This window comes from Equus quagga, chromosome 15 (assembly GCF_021613505.1).
Source record: "Equus quagga isolate Etosha38 chromosome 15, UCLA_HA_Equagga_1.0, whole genome shotgun sequence".
Taxonomy (NCBI): Eukaryota; Metazoa; Chordata; class Mammalia; order Perissodactyla; family Equidae; genus Equus; species Equus quagga.
Genome location: NC_060281.1, coordinates 91,773,525 through 91,798,419, shown reverse-complemented (window position 1 = coordinate 91,798,419; position 24,895 = coordinate 91,773,525). Strand labels below are relative to the sequence as shown.

At 48.4% G+C, this 24,895-nt stretch overlaps 1 protein-coding gene across 7 annotated transcripts in view; it reads right to left on the bottom strand.

Moving 5' to 3' along the window:
- CABIN1 (calcineurin binding protein 1) overlaps positions 1–24,895 on the bottom strand; it is a 154,337-nt gene that overhangs the window by 87,742 nt on the left and 41,700 nt on the right. For all 7 annotated transcript variants that reach the window (XR_006885209.1, XR_006885208.1, XM_046638981.1 and 4 more), the window contains exons 19-24: positions 20,704–20,819; positions 14,086–14,247; positions 13,048–13,254; positions 12,689–12,834; positions 8,788–9,049; positions 2,842–3,102 (exon numbers count right to left, since the gene is read on the bottom strand). Coding sequence is in view for 5 of the 7 variants with exons in the window: in XM_046638981.1 (XP_046494937.1) it covers positions 2,842–3,102; positions 8,788–9,049; positions 12,689–12,834; positions 13,048–13,254; positions 14,086–14,247; positions 20,704–20,819 (1,154 nt within the window). In the remaining 2 variants the exon portion in view is untranslated. The remainder of the gene's footprint in view (positions 1–2,841; positions 3,103–8,787; positions 9,050–12,688; positions 12,835–13,047; positions 13,255–14,085; positions 14,248–20,703; positions 20,820–24,895) is intronic.

Sequence of the window (24,895 nt, the reverse complement as noted above, 5' to 3'; positions counted from 1 at the left end):
TAAGATAACAAGAGTACCACCCTCAGCTCCACTCACTGGGCACCTCCTGCCCGCTCGAGTGCACCCCTCTCCTGGCATCCTGAGAAAGTGAGCCTCCCCTTCTGTTTCCCAACTGGACTGTGGAACTCCCTGAGGTGAGAAGTAGGCTGGATTTCTGTTTGTGTCCCAGCACCGGGGCAAGCCAGGTGCCACAGGCCTCGAGAAACCCCCCAGTGTGTACAGGGCAGGTGGGATGTGCACTCCATCACTTGGGGCCTGTGCTTCCCTTCACTTCCCAAAGTCCTCACCAGATTCCTCCATTTACAAATGTGTGGCATGAGCTGCCCAAGGCCCCAAGCCAGGAAAGTCCAGGGCCGGGTTAAACCTAGGTCCGTCCTGTCTCCTGCCCTCCACTGCCCCCAAGCAAATGCCACACCACACACAGCTACCTCCGCAGCTGACATGGCCTGACCTTCCCACCCAGGTGTGGGTGCAATGCAGGCTCCCACATGTGGCACACACTCCCACGGATGGCACGATGGGTGCCACAGGCCTCAGAACCACTGTGGCTGCAGGCCCTGATTAACCAGCCTCCCTCACCCAGAGGGGCTTCTCAAGAGACATCCCCGAGGACCTCCCCGGGTGAGATGCCTGCTGGTCCAGCCTGGGAAGCACTCTCAAGTACTCTCACATCCAGAATCCCTACACCTCTACCTGTGGACCCCAGAGAAATGGGTCCAGCAACTCTGTTTTTAGATGTAGGAAACCCTTGAGGCACCCATGCATGCCCAGGCCGCCATACATGGGGGAGGGCAAAGTGTTCAACTGGCAAAGTTTATCCTTGTGGCAGGTAAAGTATTTTGAATGAAGGCTCAACAGCAGAGGGAAATTTTCACCAGGGCAAGGTTAAATTCTTAAGAGAAAAGTCATTTTTAAAGCAAGATATAAACATGTTCCAGCTGAGCGCCCACTATGCTGAGAGCTAGTGTGGTGTGCTGGGGGAGGGCAGCCTACACATCTAAGGCCTCAGTTCCTCATCTGGAAGTCCCCAAGGCCTCTCAGGGCCACCATCTTGCCTGCTCACTGGTTCTATCAGGCAGCAGCAGAGGCCAAAAGTTGAAGAAGAAAACATGCAGGAAAAGCAGAGTTGTGTTCCTGAGGGCTCGGTCACCTCCCATCACAGGAGGGTTCAGTGCCGCTGTGCTGCGTGAATGCCCCGGCTCAGCTGCCTTTCTCTCCTGCTGCTGACTTCGGGCAGGTCAGGCCAGTCCTCTGGGCCTCAGGCTTCTCGTCGCTAACGTGTAAGTCCCTCCAAGGACAGGCACGTTAGCCCAAGTGGAAAGCATGAAAGAACTGATGGGGAAGGTCGTGGGACCTGGGGCGGGAATGACAGCAACCAGAAAGCTGCTGAAGACACGCTTGATAGGAAGCTGGACTTCCACACTTCTTAATGAATCCCACAAATGTGGCCCCAAAACAGTTGCTATAAACCACTCAGCATGAATCATTTTAAGAAGGCAAACTTTTAAAAATGAGACTTTTTTGTTTGCTCACAATGGTCATAGATCAGTATAGCCTTTCAGGACAATGGAACAATGGGACGTTGTTGATCTACTGTTAAATGACCTTTGGAAATACTTTTGTGAGTGCTCCCTGATATGTGTGCAAGGCCATGCCACCTGTACCATCACGGAACAAGTGGAAGAGAAGGCCAAACTCATGAAGAAGGGACTGGGCATTAAGTGGATGCCCAGCCAGACTAGAGGGCACAAGGACAAGGAAGAAAGCCCACAACTCCTGCTACATCTTACAAAAAGGCAAGTTGCAAAATGGCTAAGAAAATGTTACTACATATCTATATGTTAATATGAAAAAAATATAGAAAGAAAAGGACATGGCCAAACAATTAACAGGGATTATTGGAGTAGGAGGACTAGGATCACTGAGGACTTTAAATTGTCATCTTAAATACTTCTGAATTGTTTGATTCTTATAATCCTTTTAATCAGGAATATCACACAAAAAAATTTTGTAATCAGAAAAAAATACATAAAGGCAGAAAAAGCATAAGCAAGCAGATTCTGCCCCAAATTCCAAGAAGCTTGCTGGGCATGTGGGATTGGCAGGGGCTGGGCACACGGCCTCAGAAAGGGTGGGTGAAGTCAACGTGCTCAGGGCCTCAAAGTGGAAAGTCCTGGGCCAGGCCAAGCATATCTGGGTCCACACCTGTGTCCTTGGTTTCCTCCGTACAAAATGCACTGTCATGGCCACTCAGCCCGCCTCACAGGACTGCCACGAGCCTCAGTGAGAGCATCATGTGAAATGTCCTCGAAATCGTAAAGGCAAATCCAAGCACTAAACAAGTGCTCTGCTCTTGAGGAGCAGTGGGAGACCCTGAATCTGTGGTCGAGAGAGCAGGTTGCTTCCCTGGCTCTGTCCTGCCAACTGGTGCTCCGGTTACACCCTGTGGCCTCAGTGGGCCTCGGATGTCTCATGTGCACCCCGGGGACAAGGGTGCCTGCCCTCCTCCTACTAGCCTGCAGGGTGTGAATGCACTGGGGACTGCGCTGATGCCATCATCAAGCCAGGTTCTTGGAACTTGTATGTGCTAATAAGGAAAGACGCTTTTCTCCTGGGAGATAAGAAAAAAAAGGCTCACTCTCCCAGAAAGGATAGTAAGCACCCCTTGGAAAGAGAGAGGAAACGCTGTTTTAATTTAATTGTACATAAAGTTGCTGAACACAGAGAAGTTTCCAGCAGGTTGCAGGGGAGTCATGGGGACCTTGTGCCCCAGTCCCAGGGAGACAGAGAGACCGGCCCACCCCTGCCCTGCTTCCCTGCCCCAGGCGGGCACAGTGTCACCTCCAGGGCCTCCATGGCCAACTCAGGCGGATTGTGGTAGTGGATCTTCTTGGGATAGCGGGCGGCCTCCTCGTGCAGGTAGTGGCCAGCCTGCCTGTAGTGCAGCAGGTACACGGCAGGCGGCTGCTGCTGCTTCTCGGCCACCTTGCCCAGCATGTAGTGAATGAGCCACTCCTCCTCATCGCCATCGCCCTCACAGTGGGCCGCTGACGTGAAACAGTGCCTGGCTGTCTCCAGCATGCTGTCCCGCCGGCTCTCCATCTGAAATGAGACCATGGCCTTAACCTGTGCAGGAACACACGGTATCCTGCAGGAAGGCCTGCCTTGTCTGCAAATTTATAATCCTCTCAACAACCCGGAGACACAGAAGTGCTATCACCATTCCACAGCTGGGGACACCGAGTGTGGAGAGGCCTGGGGACTCCTCAAAAGCACACATCGAGTAAGGCACAGAGCTGGACTGAAACCCAAGTCACCTCACATCAACTCGTGTTCTTTCTTCGACCTTCCCCCCACAGTATCTAACACAGTTTGCATGTATGAAGTACCTACTGACCCCCCACAAAGGCCCCAACTATGACTTATGTGGCCGCAGTGAGGCCCTATGCCTGGGAAGGGGAGATAGCATGGGGCTGGGGCTGCCTGCCATCACTGCCAGGAGGACCAGGCCAACAGCAGCTCTGCTACGTCAGTCTGAGAACACCAGGCAGCCAGAACTGATGTTTTTTTTTTTTAAAGATTTTATTTTTCCTTTTTCTCCCCAAAGCCCCCTAGTATACAGTTGTACATTTTTTTAGTTGTGGGTCCTTCTAGTTGTGGCATGTGGGATGCTGTCTCAGCATGGCTTGATGAGCAGTGCCATGTCTGCGGGTTGTTCAGGATCTGAACCAGTGAAATCCTGGGCCACCATAGTGGAGTGCACGAACTTAATCATTCAGCCCCAGGGCCGGCCCCAGAACTGACGTTCTGAGATGAGCATCCATTGCAGGCAGTGAACACCTTGTTCTGCTGCCCTTGCACAAGGGTGGGCAAGCAGAGCTGGAGAGGATGTGCACCTAGCTCTACAGTACCGGAGAGGACGTGCACCCAGCACCCAGCCCACAGCACTGGAGAGGACGTGCACCCAAGACCCAGCTCCACAGCACTGGAAAAGACGTGCACCTCTGGGGTACAACAGGACTTCTCACCTCCTCCATACCCTTCCAGAGGAACCTAGGGTGCTTGTAAAGGGAGGCTCCTTGAGACCCATGCAAGACCCACCAACTCAGAGCCTGTGACTTTGTCACAGCGTCTCCACCCGCCCTCTCACACAGTAAAAGGTGCAGACAGCGAGGACAGAAGGTCAGCTTCCAAGAGGCTTTTCCACTCAGAGAACCACTTTTTCCAGTCCCTGTCTGAGGGGCTCCGGGCCAGCATTCTGGGTGCTATTCATGCAGGATGTCCACTATCAGATGCACACACGTCCCTTCATCCCCGAGCTCCTGGGCTGGGAGCTGGAGCGAAGACTGCCTCTGTGGGGCTGCAAAGGCAGCTGCTCCAGGCGTCCCAGGTCTCTGGCCCCTCTTCTCCATGGCCCCAGCTCAACAGCAGGGTAACTGTGGACTCTTCTCATCTCATCCCAGGGGACAGAGGAAGGGAGAGGCTGCAGGCGCTAGGCTGTGACAGAGGTGCTGCTGGCAGCCTGTGAGAGCAGTACCTATTCCCTGCTGCACACAGGCAGGCGGCCCTCTGGATGTCTTCCAGGAGATGCTTATTTATGTGAATCATCTGTAGCAACGGCCCTGGGGCTGACACAAGGAGCTGAGTGCTACCCAACTGCTCTGCCAGATACTTCTTGGGAAAGAAACTTAGCACTTAGGAATTGACAGACCATCACTGGGTGAAATAGGGTAGAAAGAATCACAGTCCAGGGCCAAAACACAGCACAAACCAAGTGACTCCTTCACATTCCCTCCAAAATGGGATTCTGGGACAAATCTGTGTAAATAAGAGGTGATTGCTTAAATGGAGTCCTTCTGCTCTCACTGCTCCACAGCCGTGTGGCCTTGACCAAGTCACTAGCCCTCTGCCCACCCAGCTCTGCCACTGGGGCTCATATGGCCACTTACTGAGAAAGGGAGGGCAACTGTGAAGAGCCGCGACCTGGACTGACACCACACAGATTCCCACCAAGAGACCGAGTCCCCTCCCTGCCCCACATAAAGCACACACCACCACTGCCCCCGTCCTTGGTAGGTGTAACAGTGAGAATGCTTCAGACAGGAAGAGGCGGGACGGCCACTGAGGGTCCACTGTGTTCTAGAAGCTCTGCTGCACACCCACAGACTGCCTCTCCATCCTCAGAGCAGGATGTGCAGCCTCCGCTATGGTACCTCATTCACCTTGTGGCTCAGAAGATGTCAGCTCTCACAACACTGCAGCAGAGAAGGAATGGTCAGCCCATTTGCAGTCAAAACCACAGCAGGGATGTCAAGTTCCTCCCTCAGGCCACAGCTAGAAGGTTCTGCCTCCAAAGCCTCTCCCCTTGCCTGAGAATTGACAACATGGGGAAACCATTTGTTTTCCTACAATAGACACCTTCGGCGAGTTTGAAGGCAGAAGCTTAAGCGCACAGCAGCTCAGGTAACTGTCAACAGGTGTCCTACAGCCCATCCAATCAGACACAACAAATCCAGACATAGCTCTAGCAACCAAGGGGCTGTGTCCCCGGGACACACGTGTGGGTGGAAAACTGCCACCCCAGAGGTGGACAGAACCCAGGAGGCACAGGGCAGCCCTGTGAGGCAGTTTTCCCCCTGGCAATGATGTGAAACCTCCCTCCCTCCCTCCCTGCCTGCAGGGACAGCTACACCCCTGGCAGATTTCCATCTCTCTCCTGCCACCCCTGACACTCCCAAGAGATGGCGTGGGAGCCCAGTTTCAGGACTTGAGCTACCCAGGTCAACGGCTTCCAACGGATCAACATGGAGCTCAGCTGCAGAGGCCAGGAACTACTCAGCGGAAGAACAAGGCAAGCAGAAGAGGTGTGTGGGGAGTCGACATGGGCCTCTTGTCTGCCACCCACTTCTTGCCTTCCCTGCCCCTTCCTGGGGGAGCCACAAGTTCCCTCTTCTTGAGGAGCCCTACAAACAAAATCCACAAGTGCTAATGGCAGAAAGGGCACTCAGACTTCTCATCACATGTATTTCTTGGAAAACCTCCATTCTGTTCAACCTCACTGGGCATCACTGGCAGAAGGTGAGAGGAAGCATACCAAGGATGGTGCCCCACCCCTCACTGAGCCCCTGTGGAGGGTAATGGTGTTCCTGGTGTTTGTTGCAGGGAAGGCCTGCCTGGCCCTGGGGCCACTGCAACACAAACAGAATCAAGTGAGGGGCCTCTGCACAGGTCAGTCACAGAGACACAGGGTTGCATGGGCATGGGCAGAGCTCAATAACATGGTGCTGAGTGGAAAAGGAAGCTGAACACCACATACAGTACGGCAGCATTTAGGCTAGAAGAAAGAAACTAACGGTTAATCATGGGGTTTTTTCTAGGAGTACACATGTATGCATGAAACAGTATTTTTTAAAAGATATCTGGAAAGATACAAGTCCTTCTGTCCCTCTGAGGCAGGGGTGAAAGGACTAACCAGATTGGGGTTTGGGGGCAGTCAAAAGATTGTGGATTTATCCTCACTGTTGTAATTGTTTTAAAGAAGAATGTGTCCCTTGTATAACTTAAGAGTCATTTTTTAAAGGAGAGGACAGTTAAGGGGCACACTGGCTCTCCTCCCCCCATTTTTTTCCCCCTGGTGAGGCCTTTTAACAAGCTTCCCTCTCCCACCAAAAGAGGTTCTGACGCCCAGACAGGTGTGGGAGCCAGCGTCCTTGCTGACCTGTAGGGCTCACACAATCTGGGCCAAGAAAGAGTAGGAAAACCTTGGGGCCAAGGTGCCAAGAGCCTGGAACCCTGAGACAACCCCTTCTGGGCTCAGGGGTGGTGATACCTAGAGCTCATGGGAAGAAGGTGAGGTCACTGGATGAGACCTCAAACAGCAGCCCGAGGTGGGGCCCAGGGTCGTGCTTCCGGCCTGCCCTTGCAAGTGTGGGTGATGTGGAGAGACTGTAAAATATGCAGAGAGAGAAGGGGATCTCAGCCTTTTCAAGGCTTTCTCAAAGTGTATCCCCACAGCACAATGACGTCCAGCAGGACCCCATGTCTGAAAAATCCCAGGCCCCAGGGGCTGGCCCGGTGGCACAGAGGTTAAGTTCGCATGTTCCGCTTCTTGGCGGCCCGGGGTTCGCTGGTTCAGATCCTGGGTGCGGACGTGGCACCGCTTGGCAAAAGCCATGCTGTGGTAGGCGTCCCATGTATAGAGTAGAGGAAGATGGGCATGGATGTTAGCTCAAGGCCAGTCCTCCTCAGCAAAAAGAGGAGGATTGGCAGTAGTTAGCTCAGGGCTAATCTTCCTCCAAAAAAAAAAAAAAAATCCAAGGCCTCACAGCTGTTGGAGCAGGAAAGGACACGGAGGCGACAGCCATTACAGCACAAAAATGTTCACTGTTTGAGTTTGCAGCACCTCCATCCAGCATTTTCACGAAGGCCCATTCCTGCCCAGTTGATTTCATTAGTTTTTCAGTCAGTCTCTCACTGATTTTCATATTTAATCTGATAATATAATACAAATCTACTGCAAAGTAAAACTCTTTTTTTTGCAAATCTTGTGAAAGATGTGGGATTTCATGAAGTTGATGAAAATGATGAAGGCAAAGCCTTTACACCTGAGGACCAGGCACAATTAACATGATTGACAACTTCCCAAAGAAGGGAGGACAACTGGCCAAGGAAAAGACCACAACACGATCTTCAAAGGCACAAAGGACTCACAGAATCCTGGCAGAGGGATGTAGCCCTTGCATATTTCTACAAAAGTAACCTCGTGGATTTACGTTGCAGAGGTGAAGGAGGTCATATCATGTTATCATAAGACTTGGAAAATTAAACTCCCCCAAACCAACCAAACTTAATCACCATTTGAACTTGTACACTAAGCACACCTCACTTTCATAATCAGAAGAAGTGACACAGAGCTGTTACCTCTCTGCAGGGCTGGGACCTTCCCTACTTATTAGCACAACGCTAGGAGGTCAGGGGCATCGCGAGGCCAAGGAGTGTGGGAGCCTGTGTCTTGCTCTGTAGGGTAGCAGGGGGCAGCAGGGCCCCGGGCATGATGACACAGGCCCCCCTCGAGGACAGAGGGGCTTTCAGAGGACAATGGCGGCACGGCTGTGGCTGAGAGTCTCAGTGATGAGTCTTAGTCTCTCTCATCTAGTCCTCCTAGCAATCCCATGACAGTGTTAACAAGGCCATCATCTTGTTTTGGGTTTTGACTGCAGATGTCACTACAAGATACAGATCCCTTCGGCATTCTGCTTTCCTGGGACGCCGTTCTGGGCTGTGGTGTCCTACTGCCACACCAGCCTAAGTGTGCTGGTGTGACTCCTTCACTTCCATCTCAAGGAGTCAGGGGCACCTTGCTGAACACAGACCTCGGCATCCCACACCAGGGGAAGCCCCTACCAAGAGGGACTTCACAATTCCCAACACAGTGTCAAGGATTTTACAAGGACTCAATCAGCAACTCTGAGGGAAGAGGAAAGAAACAGCTACTTCCGGTGGTCAAGCCCCTCCCCTGCCTCTCAACTGCCCTAAAACTGATAGCTGACCAGCCAGGTCACAAGAGCCTGGCCCTGAATTCACCCACACTGGACGGGGTGTCCGAAGACCAGGGACCACACTGTTACTGACCACAGCATGGCTTGAGTCTCCGGGGAGAATCACCTGTGAGCTCCCAGCAAAGTTGTAAAGACAAGAGCAAAGAATGGACAGGACAGGACTTTGTTGACCCCGAGAGCGCTCCAGTCACACAGAAGGATGGCAGCCCCCCGTGGCAGCCCTCCTCACCTGCTGCACGAGCTCAGGGGGCAGTTCAGCTCTCCACTGCTTCAGCTGGCGTGAGGCGAAGGAGTGCAAGGCGTAGGACATGGTGCCGTACTCAATCCACAGGGACAGGTTAGAGCTGTCAATCTCCAGGGCCCGCCGGAAGCAGTTCAGGACAGGTGTGGCATGCTTCCAGATGGGCCCATCACTCTTCAGCTCATTGGAGTTCAGCTTGTCCTGAATGCGACTGGCCCGGGCCAGGGCCATGCCTGCCCAGGAATCAAACCTGTGGTCATGACAAAAGCACTATAAACAGACCACTCCCCTTACAGCGGTGCAGACATGACAGCCTGGAGGACAAGGCAGACATCACCGTGGGAGCCCATCTCCCAGACCAGGCTCAGAGCCCAGTTCTGCCATTCACTAATCCATGACCATGACCTGACCAACTGTGTCTCTGAGCCTCAGTTCCTAACCCACAAAATATATCTAAGATGACCTACCTCACGAGAAGAGCTGCTGGGGCACCACAAGACATGCATGTTAAGTCAGCCAGTGCCTCACAGGCACTCAGCAACTGCTCTCAGAGAATCATCACCAACCCAAGCCCAAACTGTGCTCCGCAGCACCGATGGGCTCCTGGACTCTGCTCCCCTGCTTTGAGAGGTTACCCAGAGAATGTCTCTGATGGAAAGGAAAAAGGGTGTTCCAGAAGGCATCGCAGTAGTGGCCCAGCCAAGACAACGGGGAGGCTCCACTCCAGCTTACCTAACCCCACACTGGCAGAGCCTGCCGTCAGCTCACTCACTGACTACAAGCACAGGGCAGCCGAGGCCCCTGAGACTGCCACCACCCGGCTTCTACCCTGTTCTCCCTCTGGGACCTTGAGTAGACCCTGCCGTCTCCAGTTTAGATCCCAGCAGCAAGATGTAGAGTGAGGGGACCACAAGATGGCTGAGACCCTACCATTCTGAGATCACCTGAAAGAAACCTAGGATGAGAATGCAGAAGTCTCTCTGACAGAATGAAGAGTCACAGAGATACCAAGAACAAAACCATTTCTGGGGACTCGAGACAGTCTGGAATTTTCTGAGCACCACTACAGAGAACAGAAAAGGCAGCAATCATGTGGACTGATGCTACCTTCCACGTGCCAACAATTCTTAACCGGCTGCTACACTAACCTGAACACTGGCTAACTGGCTTCCTGAACCATTGGACAGTCCCTGAGGTGGGGTAAGGACAGAGGAACCTTGTGAAGCTCACACGTGCTTTTGCTGCTCCAGGCACCCAAAGAAGAGAAGGTGAGAACAAAGGAACAGTGAGAGACCTAAAGGCTTGACAATGACAGGAGGACAGCACAACTGAAGGCTTCACCCCTTGTGTGGGGGGTCCTGAACGTACCCTTTCCTCCTCAGGGGCCTACGGATCTGGGGCTACAGAGTCTTCCCCGTAGCTCAGGCCACCCTGGGGCAGGGAGCATGGGGGTAGATGTCAAACTCCCCTTCAGCCAGGAACCCTGTCAGGGCCCTTCCACCAGGGTCAGCGCTCCTTGCACACTGAGGAGTCTCCTCTCTCAACTCACGGAGTGCCTTCAGCAACTCCCTTTGCCCTCGCCTTGAGGGAAGAGACCACGTCACAGCGCGTGCCCACGTGCCTGCATGAGTACCAAAATGGAAACTGCTATCTCCTGCCACAGATAAGGACACAGACGTGTCATCATGAAAACTTAAAATGCTCCTCTGTGTGCCACCAAGAGCCATGTCCTGCTGTGAGTCCCCAGTCCTAGCAGAGCAGTGCAAAACCCACACTTGAGGAGTGCTCACCTACAGGGACGTGCGGGGCCTGAGGGCTGGTGACAATGTGAGCTCAGAAGGAGGACGTGTCCAGAGCCGCTGCACTGGGCTTTATTTACTTATTTTGTTTTTTATTTATTCTTTTAAAAGTCTTGTAAAAATCTTTAGGAAATTAATACGAAATGGTAGAACACAAAAATCTTGTTGCCTTGTTTACTCCCCCTCTGTGGTAAAGCAAACAAAAACGTTAACCTGGAATTTAAATTAAGGAAAGCTATATTGGACTAGGTAAGGCCAAATATTACCTAACTTGCCATTAACTTTTTAAAAACAAATCAAGTATCTCTTCTCTTCTCTCTCTCCCCTGCACTGGGCTCTTACTCCTGCAGGGCAGGCCTGGTCTGGGCTGGGCTCAGAGTGGTTTCTACAGCAGAGGGATGAGCCGTACTGGGCCCCTCCCAGCCTCCCCCTTCCAAATGCCACTCCACAAAATGCCTGCCAAGTTGGCCCACTTCCAGTTCAGCAAGAGCAGAAGGAATGGTGAACACTGGTAGAGAAAAACACTATCACTAGTGTCCTCACAACTCTGTTTTCCTGCAGGAATCACGAACAAACACTGCAGCCAGAACACTCTACTATCCACCCAGCCATCTCCTGTGGGCTTCACCTGCAGCCAGTGCGCTCAGAAGATTTAAAGAAAAAAAATCAAAATCTGAACTTCCCCTTTACCTAGCACAGAAGATCAGACTGAGCCCAAGTCTCCCCTGGCACCTGCCTGTTGGGGTGAGACCGGAGGAGGCCCAGAGGCCAGTGCTCAGAGGAGACCCCGCCTCTCCAGCAGGGCTCTCAGCAAGCCAGGCCTGATGGGGTGATACTACCTGAGCAGGTGGGTGTGCAGGTTGGAGAGAGGCCCAGTTGAGCCATCATGACCCTCATGTCGTTGACAGAGGGCTGTCAGGTGAGAGATGCCACACCAGGCTCCCACCTTCCCATGGACAGGCGGTTGTTACCCCCCTCACTTCTCAGACGTGGAGCAGCGGTGCAGAGGTGGCGGCTACTCGCTGTCTCGCGCACTGAGCACCAGCCAGCCTGAGCGCAGATCTGCTCCACCGCACTGATCCACAGTGAGCCTGGGGAGGACAGCCAGGGCCCAGCACACAGCTCTAGCCTGGAGGAAACCACAGGCTGAGCAAAAGGGGACCTGGGAGAACCTTTCCCACAGCTACAGAGTTGTGCAAACTGGCTTCTCCCCTCAGATCCCAGCTCCTCTCCCCTTGGCCCGGTGGGTCCTGACAAGGTAGAGCTCTCCAGCTTCCCCTGAGTGAAGGAGGCTCCATGCTCACCCATAGTCCAAGGGCGGCCACTGTGGGCTGACCCCTGCTACTTCTGGGAGGGCTGCCTATAGAGGCTACTCTGGATCCTTCAGATGCAGGTCAGCCACAGAGGGTGGCCTTGTTTTGACCATGACCTAAGGCTGTGGCAGCAATGAGAAAATATTCCCTTTCAATTAAGCAAATCAGACTTTGTGAGCTTAGCAGGGCCCTTCAGGATGAGCAGGCCAATCACTACATTGTAAGAAAAAGCCACCAGGGCTGAGTGGGAAGAAAGCATGAGCCTCACGTACAATGAGCTCTCCTACATAGACCTTCGTGACAATCGCTACTGCCAACAACACACTGCATCAGAACAAGGAAAGAGAACTTCTCCCTTGAGTGGTTTCCATTACCCTTCCTCCTCACCCAAAAAATAAGAAAACCACCACAATTTAAGACACTGCAGTGGAAGAAGCAAGGGTACATATCAGCCAACTTCCCAGGAAAGGAGGCAGCACAAAACCAACAGAAGGGAGCCAGGCAGCACCTCCTTGCCCTGCAGGCCTGGACCCAGATAGATACCTCCTACCTTCTTTGATTCCAATGCCCGTCTCAGGGGTTTTCTGGAAAGAAGCCTTCTCTGCTGGTCTTCTTTTTACAGAGAACCTGCCTTTCCTAGTAACAGCAGATGCTAAATCACCTCCTCCTTCCTTTCTCCCTGGTCTCTGTGCTATGGGCAGGGAAATCCCAAACTGGTCTAGGGAAGAGTGTGCTGAGCTCCCTGCAGCCAGCCTGGCCCCACACTCAGTCACCAACCTGTTGGGGCAGACGCAGATGTCGTGCATGTAGAACTTGATGGCCTTGGACTGCTCCTTGTTTTTGAAATGGTAATCAGCCAGGAGGTAGTACAGCTCATTCACCACTGGAGGGGAGGGGTCAGCCCCTTCTGGGAGGCAGGGTACCTGGCAGGTGAGAGGGCAAGGATAAGGGAAAGTGGAGGCAGGGACTCTGGCGTGACCAGTTATGCTGCAAACCCAGGATCATTCACATCAGGAGGGAACAGATTCTCATGGCCTGGCTTTTGGTGCAAAGAAAGAAGCCAAAGCACGGAAGCAGCAGCGCTGGAGGAGAAGGGGATGGGACGCAGCCCCATCACCCTCCCCATCAGTGCCTACCTCAGCTGAGGTCCCCTCAATGTAGGCTGAGACTCTGTCTAGGCTCAGGGCTGGCCTCTCGGTGCGGGGCACAATGGTGGCAATTCTCTTCAGGAGGTTGGCCAAGTCAGCAGACACAGTGCTGGTTTTGTAACTGTCAAATTCAGGAAGGGTCTTGGGCTTAAAATACTCAAACATAAACAGGGCATCCTCCCATATAAGGTCCACCTTGAAAAAAGACAGAAGGCAGATCACAGTGCAGTCAGGGTAAAGCACAAAGGGAAAGTTCTTCCACAGAAATGCAGTGTCAAGGCAGACAAGGTTATAATATATTAGGCTAAAACAAGTCCTGTATCCTTTAAAAAATCTGTGTGCCCACTGTAATCCTCAAACTCAAGTGTCTGAAGCGCAGAAAAGTGAACTGGTAGAAGCGTGGTCTTTATAAAAACAAATGTTAGAGACTGAGGGCTGCACTTTATGAGTCCACATGGCTGAACCAGAGGGTGGGATCAATCACCAGTGGGGACTTTGGGCAGGTTACTGACCCTCTCCACACCTTAGCTGCCCCCTTGGTCACTTGGTCGACAAAGACTGACCAAGTGCTTGCTCTGGGCCCGGGGGTCCACACTCTGTGAAGGGGCTGCAGCAGGAGCCCTGTCCAAAGCAGCTTACATTCAGAGCATGGAATCTATAAGATCAGAAACTAACTGACAGTATTGAGGAGCCATGAGATAATATACCCAACAGTGCTCTGAAAACCAAAACCACAAAAAAATGAGAAACCTCTAATGAATTATTTGTAATATCCAAATCAGAAAAAAACCTATTGACAACTGCCGTGCTGCATTTTTGAATGATTAGTCAACATTTATGAAGCTGGTTTTTGCAAGGAAGACCCTTTTCCTTTGATCAGACACATCTTCTCTCATCCTCCTGACGCAAGTCCAACCTGGGACCTCAGAGCTGAACGCTGGCCAACATGACATCCTCTGCGACTGCTCAGAGCCCCTGCTTTCCCGAGTCCCACTCTTGGGGCAGGGGCAGGGGCAGTGTCCTCACCTGCTGGACCGAGTGCTCCTCCAGGTACCTGGCCTTGCTCTTCTTGCTGGGAAAGCTGTACAGGCAGTAGAAGCACTGCTCCAAGGCTGTCTCCAGCTCCTCCTTGTAGGGGTGTGTGTCTTCAGAGGCGGACACAGCAAGCTCCTTCTGGAGAACTCTCACCTACGGCAGGCAGGAAGAGACGCCTGAGGAGAGGCTTGGCATAGCGGGGACCCCAAGGAGACCACCACTCTATCAGCTCTTTAAGTCTGAGGAGGCATGTCTGCTGGGGCTGTTTCCTGGAAAGCACCTGTCACTCACAGCGGGAGCTGTTGCGGACCCACCTCTGGCATTGGCATCCTCAGGGGCCTGCCAAGCTGCCTTCCTTCTAGTATACCCAATCAGTTTCTACCAGCTGCTAGAAGATACTGTATGCCATCTAGGAACTTCTTCACTCATTTGTTTAGCCATTCACTCGCTCCCATTTACTGAGCACCTCCTTATGCTAAGCATGGTGCGACATAGTCCCCACTTTTAAGAAGCTCAGATTCCATTGGAGGGGAAGTTAATTACACAAATAGTTATAATGTAAGATGCTAAGACCCATTAGGGCTGAGGGAATCTCTCTCAGACAAACAGTAGTGAGGATCACAAGGATGTGAACAATACTTGATGTCTATGGATGTGAGAGCCAACGGCTACTGTTATGCCCAACTATTAGCAAATACACATTATTTTGAAGCATCCACGGGAATTTTACCACAACCAGATAAAAAGTAAGTCTCAACAAATACCAAAGATAAGATATAATACAGACTACATCCTCTGAACATAATTCAATAAAATTAGAAATCAATCACATAAAGACAGCAAATATCAAATGTCAAAAGTGATGGCATGCAGCTAAAAATGTACTTGGGGAAAACTTATAACTTTCAACACATGTATTAGAAATGTGAACACTGAAATAAGCTTTCACCTCAGTAAGTCAGAAAAAACACCAAGTAAATCGAAAGGAAATAATATTTAAAGTGGCAATTAACGAACTAGAAAGCAAAGAAAAAATAGATCAATAAACCAAAACCTGATAGTTTGAAAAAACTAATTTAGATAAACCTCAGTAAAGATTGTTCTTTTTTAAAAAAGGAGAGAGGAAGCACAAATAAATAACTTTAGCAATGCAAAAGCGGGCATAACTAGAGGTACCACAGGGACTTTTTAAATCACAAGCAAACACCGTGAACAACTTTATGCTTATGTGGGCACTATTCCAAAAATATAATTGACTTAAGAAGAGAAAATCAGCAAAGAAAGAGTCAACAGTTTAAAATTTACTCAAAAAAAAAAGAGAGCGAGCGAGCTCTAGACCAGGGTGACAAATGACGGCCGATGGGGCAGTTCGGGCCATCGCCTGTTTCTATACAGCCCAGGAGATAAGAATGGCACTGACAATTTTATTTTATTTATTTATTTTTGACATTTTTAAATGATTGAGAAAAATCAAAAGAATAATACTACTTTGTAACACAATAAAATTGTATGAAACTCTTATTTCAGCATCCATAAGTTTTTCCATGTTGCTTCACATATAGTCTGTGGCAGCTTTTGTGCATTTTACAATGGGAGCGCTGAGTAGTCGCGACAGGGACCCTATGGCCTACAAAGCCTAAAAGACTTACTACCCGTCTCTTTACAGAAAAACTTTTCCTGACCCCTGGCCAAGAGCATAAGAGAAAAAAAAAGAGCTATAAGGATGGAAAAGGAGGGGAAAAAACAGTTATTCATGGACAACGAATGTCTACATAGAAAAATCAGAGAAATCTACAATCTACTAGAATTAATAAAAGCAACAGCAAGGGAGCTGTGCATAAGAGAAACTTTTTTTTAAAGTGTCCCTATAGGCTTGCTAACACAAAGTAGAAAATTTAATTTTTAAATATTTACAATAGTAATAAAAAAATGATACCTGGGTATAAATCTAACAAAATAAACAGAAGAGTTTTAAGGAAAAAATTATAAAACTGTGTTAAGGGATACGAAAGTATAAGACCTAAATATACAGAGAGATACTATGTTCACAACTGGAAAGAATCACACAAACATGGCAACTCTCCCCCAAATTAATCCACGAGGTCAATGCTATTCCAATCAAATTCCGTGGGGACGGGGTGGTCACAAAACTTTACAGACTGATCTTCAACGTTCTGGAAGAAGAAAGGGCCAGGAATAGCCAAGAGAATGTGACGAATAGTTGGTGAGCAGATCAATCCTAGCAGGTACCAAGATGTCTCAAAGACAATACAGTATTGGCACAGGAAAAGACACTAAACCAACAGAAAGAAGAGAGCCCAACTACAAACAATCACACACAAGGACAGAGAATGGAGGGACCTTACAAACCAATGCAGAGGACAGACTCTTCAAGAAAAGGAACCAACTGGTCATCCACATGGAATGTAAAACAGATCGCTACCTTATCTTATAAACAAAAATAAAATCCAGGTGGAATAAAGACCAGATGTGAAAAATAAAAGTGAAGTTTTAGATTAACATAGAGAATATCTTTATAATCTTGTGTGAGGAAAGGAGTTCTTAAATAAAGCAACAACAACAACAAACCCTCCAGAAATCATAAAGGAAAGGACTGATAAATTTGACATTAAAATTTAAAATTTTGTAAAACAAACACTATATATAAAGCTAAAAGATATGCCACATAAAATTGCATAGAGACAGAACTAAATACACACACACACACATACACGTAAAACTGGTGAAACATATATATCAGACAAAAGACTGGAATTCAGAGCACATAAAGAACTCTACAAGTCAACAGGAAAAAGAAAAACACCACAACAGAAAAATGGGAAAATTATATGAACAAGCAAATTACCAAAGAGGAAACCCAAAGGGCCAGTAAACACAAAAAGATACTCAATCTCACTAATAATCATAAACTATTAAAAAGAAGACTTAAGAACAATGAAATATCACTTCAGCCTCTCAGATAGGTATCAACACTTAGGCCTGTAGTACCTAGAGCTGACAGAGACGTGCGGGAATTCCCACACTGCCATGAAAAGTATAAAATTATTTTGGAGAACAATTCGAAAGTAGTTTTTAAAGTTGAAAATGTGCAAATCCTGCAACCTAGTAATTCCTTTCATAAGAATCCACACTAGAGGGCCGGCGGGGTGGTGCAGTGGTTAAGTTCGCCCTCTGCTTCTGTGGCCCTGAGTTTGCAGGTTCAGATCCTGGGCGCACACCTAGTGCAGCTCGTCAAGCCATGCTGTGGCGGCATCCCACATAAAGTAAAGAAGATTGGCACAGCCATTCCCCCATCTAACCTTTCCCCATCCATCCCATGTTATTTTGAAGTAAATCCTAGATATCATATCACTTCAGCTGTAAATATTTGTTACCATAAATTTTTTTTATCTATTCTCCTAATGATGGCATTAAGATTGTTTATCCAGTTTTTGTTATAAACTGTATCATGGTTAACATCTACCAGAAGTTGTTTTATGTGTACATGTGACAGTTTCTCTAGTGTGGATTCTTTTTTCTTTTTTTTTTCTTTTTTTATGAGGAGGGTTGGTGGTGGATGTTAGCTCAGGGCTAATCTTCCTCAAAAAAAAAAAAAATCTCAAATTGTTATAGTAAGATTTTCTTTTTTTATGCAGCTTGCTTTTATTCATCTCAGTTCACTAAGATACATTCACACTGATACAAGTAAATCTGGTTCATTTATTTTCATTGCTCTGTAGGATCCTATTGTGTGAGTACACCAAAATTTAAAACTTTGTGGGGTTTTTTGTTTTGTTTTGTTTTTGGTGAGGAAGACTGGTGCTGAGCTAACATCCGTGCCCTCTTCCTCTGTTTTATATTTGGGATGCTGCCACAGCATGGCTCAATAAGCAGTGTGTAGGTCTGGCGAACCCCTGGCCACGAAGTGGAGAGCACAAACTCAACCGCTACATCACTGGGCTGGCCCCTAAGTGACATTTTTTTCAAAGGTAGGTTTTTTGGTGAGGAAGATTGCCCAGGATCCGAATTAGCAAACCCCAGGCCACCGAAGCAAACTTAACCACTATGCCACCCGGCAGGCCCCTAATAAGCTATTTTGTATACAAAACTTAAAAACACATGCGACTATGTACTGTTTACTGATACACAATACGTAATAGATAGAAAAACATGGATGAAAAGATACACACCAACTTCAAGAGAGTGAGGGTAATGAGCGTGCTGTCTTTCCCGTTACTTATTTCTATTAGGAGACAGGTTTGCAGCAAATACAGCAGATGGTTAACTTGTACACAATCTGGGTGGTGGTACATGGGACATAGCGTAAGACGACTGTCCAGAAGTTAGTGAAGGCTCCACAGGAGAGGGGCCATTGAGCTGAGTGTGGATGAATGGATAAGAACTCATCAACCCAAACACAATATATGAAAAGAAACATCAACTCAAGAAAAGATGAGATCCAAGAGGATTTCTCCCTCAGAAAACATTTCCAATCCATCCAAGAAAAGAAAACAATCCACACAAAAGGTCTCCCTTATGTGAACCACAAAGCACTCTCAAGACACAATCCTTCCTTCACCTGCAGACCATGAGCCTGGGCAATGAGAAGAGGCAACAATAAAGTACTCACCTTCATAACCCCCACAGCACCCAGAATGATGAGTGCTCAGCAAGCACTTCCGGATAAATGAATGAATGTCTTTAAGTTCATCTATTCAAGAAACATAACTGAGCAGTAATCTACATCACGCACTGCTCAGGGCACCAGGGATCCTTAGATGTTAGATGGCAAGACAGAAAAGGTCCCTGGTTTCAGGGATGCCATCTGCTGGGGGAGGCGCACATGACAGAAACAAATAGCAAGCTGTACAGTAGTAGATGGGACAGAGAGTGATAAGGCCAGGGAAGACCTCTTTGAGAAGGTGCCTTCTCAGCTGAGACCTGCATGGCAAGAAGGAAAGGACGAGCCAGACATGCAGGCCCTGGGAGACAGTGTGGCAGGTGGAGGGCATGGGGGTGACCAGGCACTGTGCAAAGAGAGGACACAGTTAATAAGCAGGGTCTTTGTCAACTTCACACAAAGATGAAGTTGCTGCAGGAGTCAGAGGATCCTGGGCAGGAAAATTAGGAGCTATAAAATGAAATGTAGCAGTACTCCTATCACTTCTACTCCCTCAAATTCACTTGGCAGATCCTGGCAGCTAGAATTCATGCTCAACGAAAAAAGACACAGACTAAGAAAAATCAGGAGTGGGACCATCCCACCTTCGTCTCTTCAGCCTGCCCTTCCCTCTCAGAGCCACTCCCGCCTGACACCAGCTTGCAAAGGTACTAACTTATTCTCAACTTGTCCCCACTCAGCATAAGGGTGATTGCCTTGTGGAGGGGACCCTGTGGACATAAACAGTGTCTCAGCCCTAACTGGGAGAGGGAAGGTGGCAGAAGGGAGTTGCCAATTCCTGGGCAGCATTACAGACTCAGCCTGGCACAATTCTTCCAAAATTGGTCCTGGAGAGCAGAGCTGACATGGGGTGAGCACCCCGGAGGCCCTCGGGGCTCATGGATGGGGCACACACTTAGGCACTGACAGCTGGGGTTGGAGCCCACCTTGGGCACTAATCAGCTCAGGCCCTGAGCCAGCTAGACAGGTCTCCTGGCCAAGTCTCCAGGCCCTCAGCACAAGTGCTGTGCACACTATCACGGCCTACACATACATGAGCTCTATACATATTCTCAGTCTTGTTCATTCATTCAGCCCATACATATTTAGCACTTACTATGTGCTATATGTTGTGCTAGGTCCAGCAGTGAATAAAACTAACAAAAATCTCTCCTTCGTGGAAGTTACATTTCAATGGAGAAGAGACACACAATAAACATAATACATTCTAAGGCATGCTAGAAGGTGATGAGAGCCATGGGGAAAGCACAGGGCAGATGACGAAGATCAGGAGGCCTGGGGAGGGAGGCTGCAGTTGTAGGGCGGGTATGTTCACTGAAAATGTATAGAGCAGGGCTCGGCAAATCTTTTCTTAAAGGGCCAAATAGTAAATATTTTAGGCTTCGCAGACCATATGGACTCTATCAGAGCTACTCAACTCTGCCACTGTATTGCAAAAGCAGCCAGAGTTAACATGTAAATAGACAGATGTGTCTATATGTCACTAAAACATTTACTAATAGACTTGACAGAGTGAGCTGGGTGCCCCTCCCATGCTCTGTAACTCATCTATGTGCTGCCTGGCCTCACACTCAACAGACAGATTTGACGACTGGGATCACACTGCTTATCCCCAGTAAGCTCAGTCAATCACAGCTGGCAAGTGACAGGAAGCCTGTTTGCGCTCACTCAGTATTTACTGACTGAATGAATGCAACAGCTATTCACTGAGCACCTACAGCCTGGTATGATGAGTGGTACTCAGGAAACAGACACAGCAGAAGGCGATAGTGAACATAATTATTACTTCTCAAACTACTATCAAGGGCCTGGCCCTGTGCCCGACATGTGACAGACTCAGTAACGACTAGTGGATTGAAATCCACCTGTGGTTCAACACCAATCCCCAGAGCACAAGCGAAGGCCAGGCGAGCCCCAGCAGCACTTACGTAGAATCGCAGCAGAGCGCCATCTGAATTGCAGCACCAGGACCTCCTGCCCAAGTATTCATGGGCTGTGTTGAGCAGCATGAGGGAGGACGGGAGCATGGGCGTCTCGGCCATCGCTGGGGAAAGACCAGACCGACAGACACAGAGTCAGTGCAGGGACGTGTGGGAGCTGTGGGGCTCAGGCCCTCTTCTGGGCTTTTCTGTTTTCACCAGGGTGGCCACAGATTGTTCTTTCTTTCCTTTTTTATCTTTTTAAATAAGTAATGACTTGACTGGTTTTACTAAAGTAACACATGCTTATCAAAAAGCAATTCAAATCATACAGGAAAGTATGAAGAAGGAATGCTTCATCCACCAACTGCCAGCCCCAGTAACATTCAGGGAACATCACTGGAAGCATCTTTCTGTGCATACATGAGACATTGTGAAGGAGAGAGAAATAACTCAGAACAATGGAAGCCACACTACATTCACCATTCTTGAATTAAAAATTCTTATATTTAGGTCTACTTGAATATTACAGAGCTTTTAAAAAGAACTATAAAATTTCAGTTAAATGTTTGTTCAACACTAGAACTATTAAAGTTTCTTTAAAGATCCCCCGGTGCTTTTGAAACTCTGGGTCATAACCCATTAGTGGTTGTAATTCATACTAAAATTTTTGAGAATTAGGATAGAATCCATTAGAATAGAAAATACTAGAGGGGACCACACCTGAGAAAGTTAAGGATTCTTTCATGAAACTGGTTTCATACTTTTCACTATCAGTCAGTCCCAGGCAAAGAGGTATGAAAAGCAATGGTTAAAAAATGTCATAAAATCATTAAGTTCAAGCCATGCCAGTTTTTTAAGGTCTGTTAAGTTAGTTTCCACTTTCAACAGCATCAAACAACTATCATACAAGATGGGTGACAGCTTTTTAACACTTCCTTCTTCCCCCATTTCCCAGTTCTGTTGTGCATATTATTTGTAGCACTTAAAGGTTTATAACATTTACACCCTGTTCTGCAACCATGACTAGCCCAGTTGCCGTCTCTCAATTCCAGTTTTAAGTGGATTTGGTGCTTATCACAAGTTCTTTCCCATGGCTCTTCTGTTCCTCAGGAATTTCATTCTGACTCATGTGGTTTACTGACCTCATCCTCCAGGGGTGTTTTTAAGAAGCACTCATAGGAGGTAGAATGGCTGTTTATAAGTGTCTCTTACCGCTGCAATTACAAACAACTTGGCGAGATGTCTTAAGCCATACTCTCTTTCCTTGGGAACTGTGCAGACATACAGACACTACTGCGACAGCACTGAAGAAATCTGAAATGAGTCTCACTTTTCCGTCCCATGAGGATAAAATGCTTTTTCAGTTTAGAAACCTAAAAAATCTTTATTCTTAAAGTAGATCCTTAACCAGGATGTATCTTGATATAGGTTGTTGTGTATCCGTCTTTCTTGGCATATACTGTACACTGAATGGGCAGATTCAGTTTTATTACAATTGGGAGAAATTTCCCTGTATTGGAGACTGGTTGGTTGCTTCTCCTTTCTCATTTTTGGAGTCCCTCCATCAGGGGCACTGCTTATCCTTACACGGCATGATCTTTGTTTTCTGCATCTGTCATCTTCTCTCTGATGCTTTTGGCTCTTAATCACATCCACTCATTTCAGTTTCAGTCACATTCACTCTACTCCTTGCTGTTTTGGTTTTATTAGTTTATAACAGTGAGACTTGGTTTGCAGTGTTTCCCTTTAGTTCTGCATTTTTCCTTTTCATTTCATTCTGTTTATCAGCTCAAATTTTTAAATAAATTATCTCCTTGGGGCTGCCCCGGGCCGAGTGGTTAAGTTCGTGCACTCCGCTTTTGTGGCCCAGGGTTTCGCTGGTTTGGATCCTAGGTGCAGACATGGCACTGCTCATCAGGCCATGCTGAGGCGGCATCCCACATGCCACAATCAGAGGCACTCACAACTAGAATATACAACTATGTGCTAGGGGGCTTTGGGGAAAAGAAGAAGGGGGGAAAAAAAGATCGCCAACACTTGCCAGCTCATGTGCCAATCTTTAAAAAAAAAAAACAATCTCCTTGCGCAGAGATTTAGAGGGCCTCTGCTCCTGTTCCTTGGTGTATGTCTTCTTCCAGACTGAGTTCATCTGTTTTTCACGTGCTATCTCCCTTCTTTCCCTGTTGTCCCCTCTCGGGGTAGGGCAGGCTACAAAATGTGAGCATACTTGGCCATGTCATTCCTTTCTACACTGCTCATGGTCAGCTAGGGCAGTTCCTCCAGACTATGTACGTGCTCTAATACATCATGAATGAATTTGCTGTGGCACTTTCCCACATAATATAAAATGAATTTTCCCTTTCCTTAAAGCCATAATTTTAAAGCAGGTATTGCTCTCAATCCACTTTTCTGTAGCCTGTGTCTGCAGAGGTAGAAGGGAGATTGCCTGGCAAGGGCTGTGTATAGCTCTTGCTGGAGGACCCAGGCTTTGTTCTCTCTTCTGAGGTCCCCTCTGAAGTAGGACTTGCTGCCCAGGGAGAGGAGTGCAGTCAGCAGACAGCCCCCAGCTGTCGGCTCCTGCAGGGTCTGCTGCAGCTGCAGAGACTCACCTTACCCAAGGTCACACACTCCCTGTGGAAGCCCACATCGAGTGACTGAGTGAGATAGGAGTGGAAAGGCCTGGCTACTTCTGTCTAACATGGCGCAGCAATTTGAATGGGCAACTCTCACTCCAGGGCTCCCTGCCAGGTTACCCGAGGCATTGTCAGGCCTGCATCACAGTTCAACTTCCCCCTCTGCCCTCACTGTGCTTCCTCCTGCTTCCTTTCACAGGCAGTGATCCCTAATAAACAGCCTCAGTCTGGTTCCAGAGACCTCAATATGTGACAATGTCCTCTGCCAGGCCCCTCACCACCTGGCCAGAAGTGTGCTTTATCCCTGGGCCACCTCCATCCACACAGTCCGGTCACTGGAAGATGGCTGGACCCAGGAGTCTTTCCTGCCTCTGCCAAAGCCCAGGGCAATACGGAGGGCCTTCCCCACCAGCCTACTCTACAAACGAGAGGATATTACTATTTCCCAGGAGTTTGTCAATTTACCATCTTCCCTCAGTTCTCCTACTGAGGCTAGAGGAGGGGATAGGAGCCACACCTGCTGCCAGCCACCAGAATCTCTAATTTCTTTCCTTGGCCTACATTTTCAAAGTTTATGGCATCTGACTATTCCCCATTCCTTGTTTGCTTACTGGCAGTTTTTATAAAGAACTATATTGTTTGCATAATTAATTAGGGGGAAAAGAGACCCTCTAGAAGCCTTTTTGGATTATTTTTATAACAAAAATAATAAACATTTATAGTTGTAAACCCTGATTTTTTTTCACCACTAAAACCCTTCTGGGAAACAGAGAGGTTCTATTTGTTAAGAGCTCTAAAGATATTCATCCTAGAAATTTATCCAAAAAAATCAATTCAGCAGAAGCAAATAGGGATGCATGAGGTGTTCACTAAAGTTTGGCCTGTAAGAGAGAAGTAACGCAGCCATCCAGAGGGTTCAGCAAAGCAGGGTCCACCAGCACGACAAACACTATGGAGCAAAATGGAAACAGCTTCATAAAACAAGGTATAAAAGCTCTTCTCAGTCTGGCTCCTTCCTACGTCCAACCCATGGCTCTCTTGTGTCCCTGCTCATACTGCCGCATGTTCCCAGTGTCCTCCTCTGCCCATGCTCGCCCATCAGGCCTCAGCCCAAACCCTGCCCCCATGCCAGTGCATGAGGCCTCCCAGAAGGCCACACTGGCTTGGCGCTGTTGGAGTTCCTGTCTGTCTCCTCCCACCACAAACCTGTCAGGGCCAGAGTCACAGAGGCCTGACATGCAGTGAGCAGCTGATAGATACCAGGCGAGTAAATGAACTGAGCAGAAAGAATGAATGAAAGGAAACAAATCACACATTAACTCTGTGGTTACTGGAATAGGGATGAGTTCCTTCCCTCTCCACTCTTCTGATTTTTCAAATTACTGATGAAAAACCCCCAATAAATTTAAGTTAGTTGAATGAATACATAAACATGTGCATTATAATTACAGCTACATAAAAAGCATATGCATACGGCCAAGTTTAGACAGAAACTGCAAAAAACCAAAGGGGAAAAAATCCATTTGGTAGAATTATAGGCAATCTTTGCTTCAACGTCTTTTAGC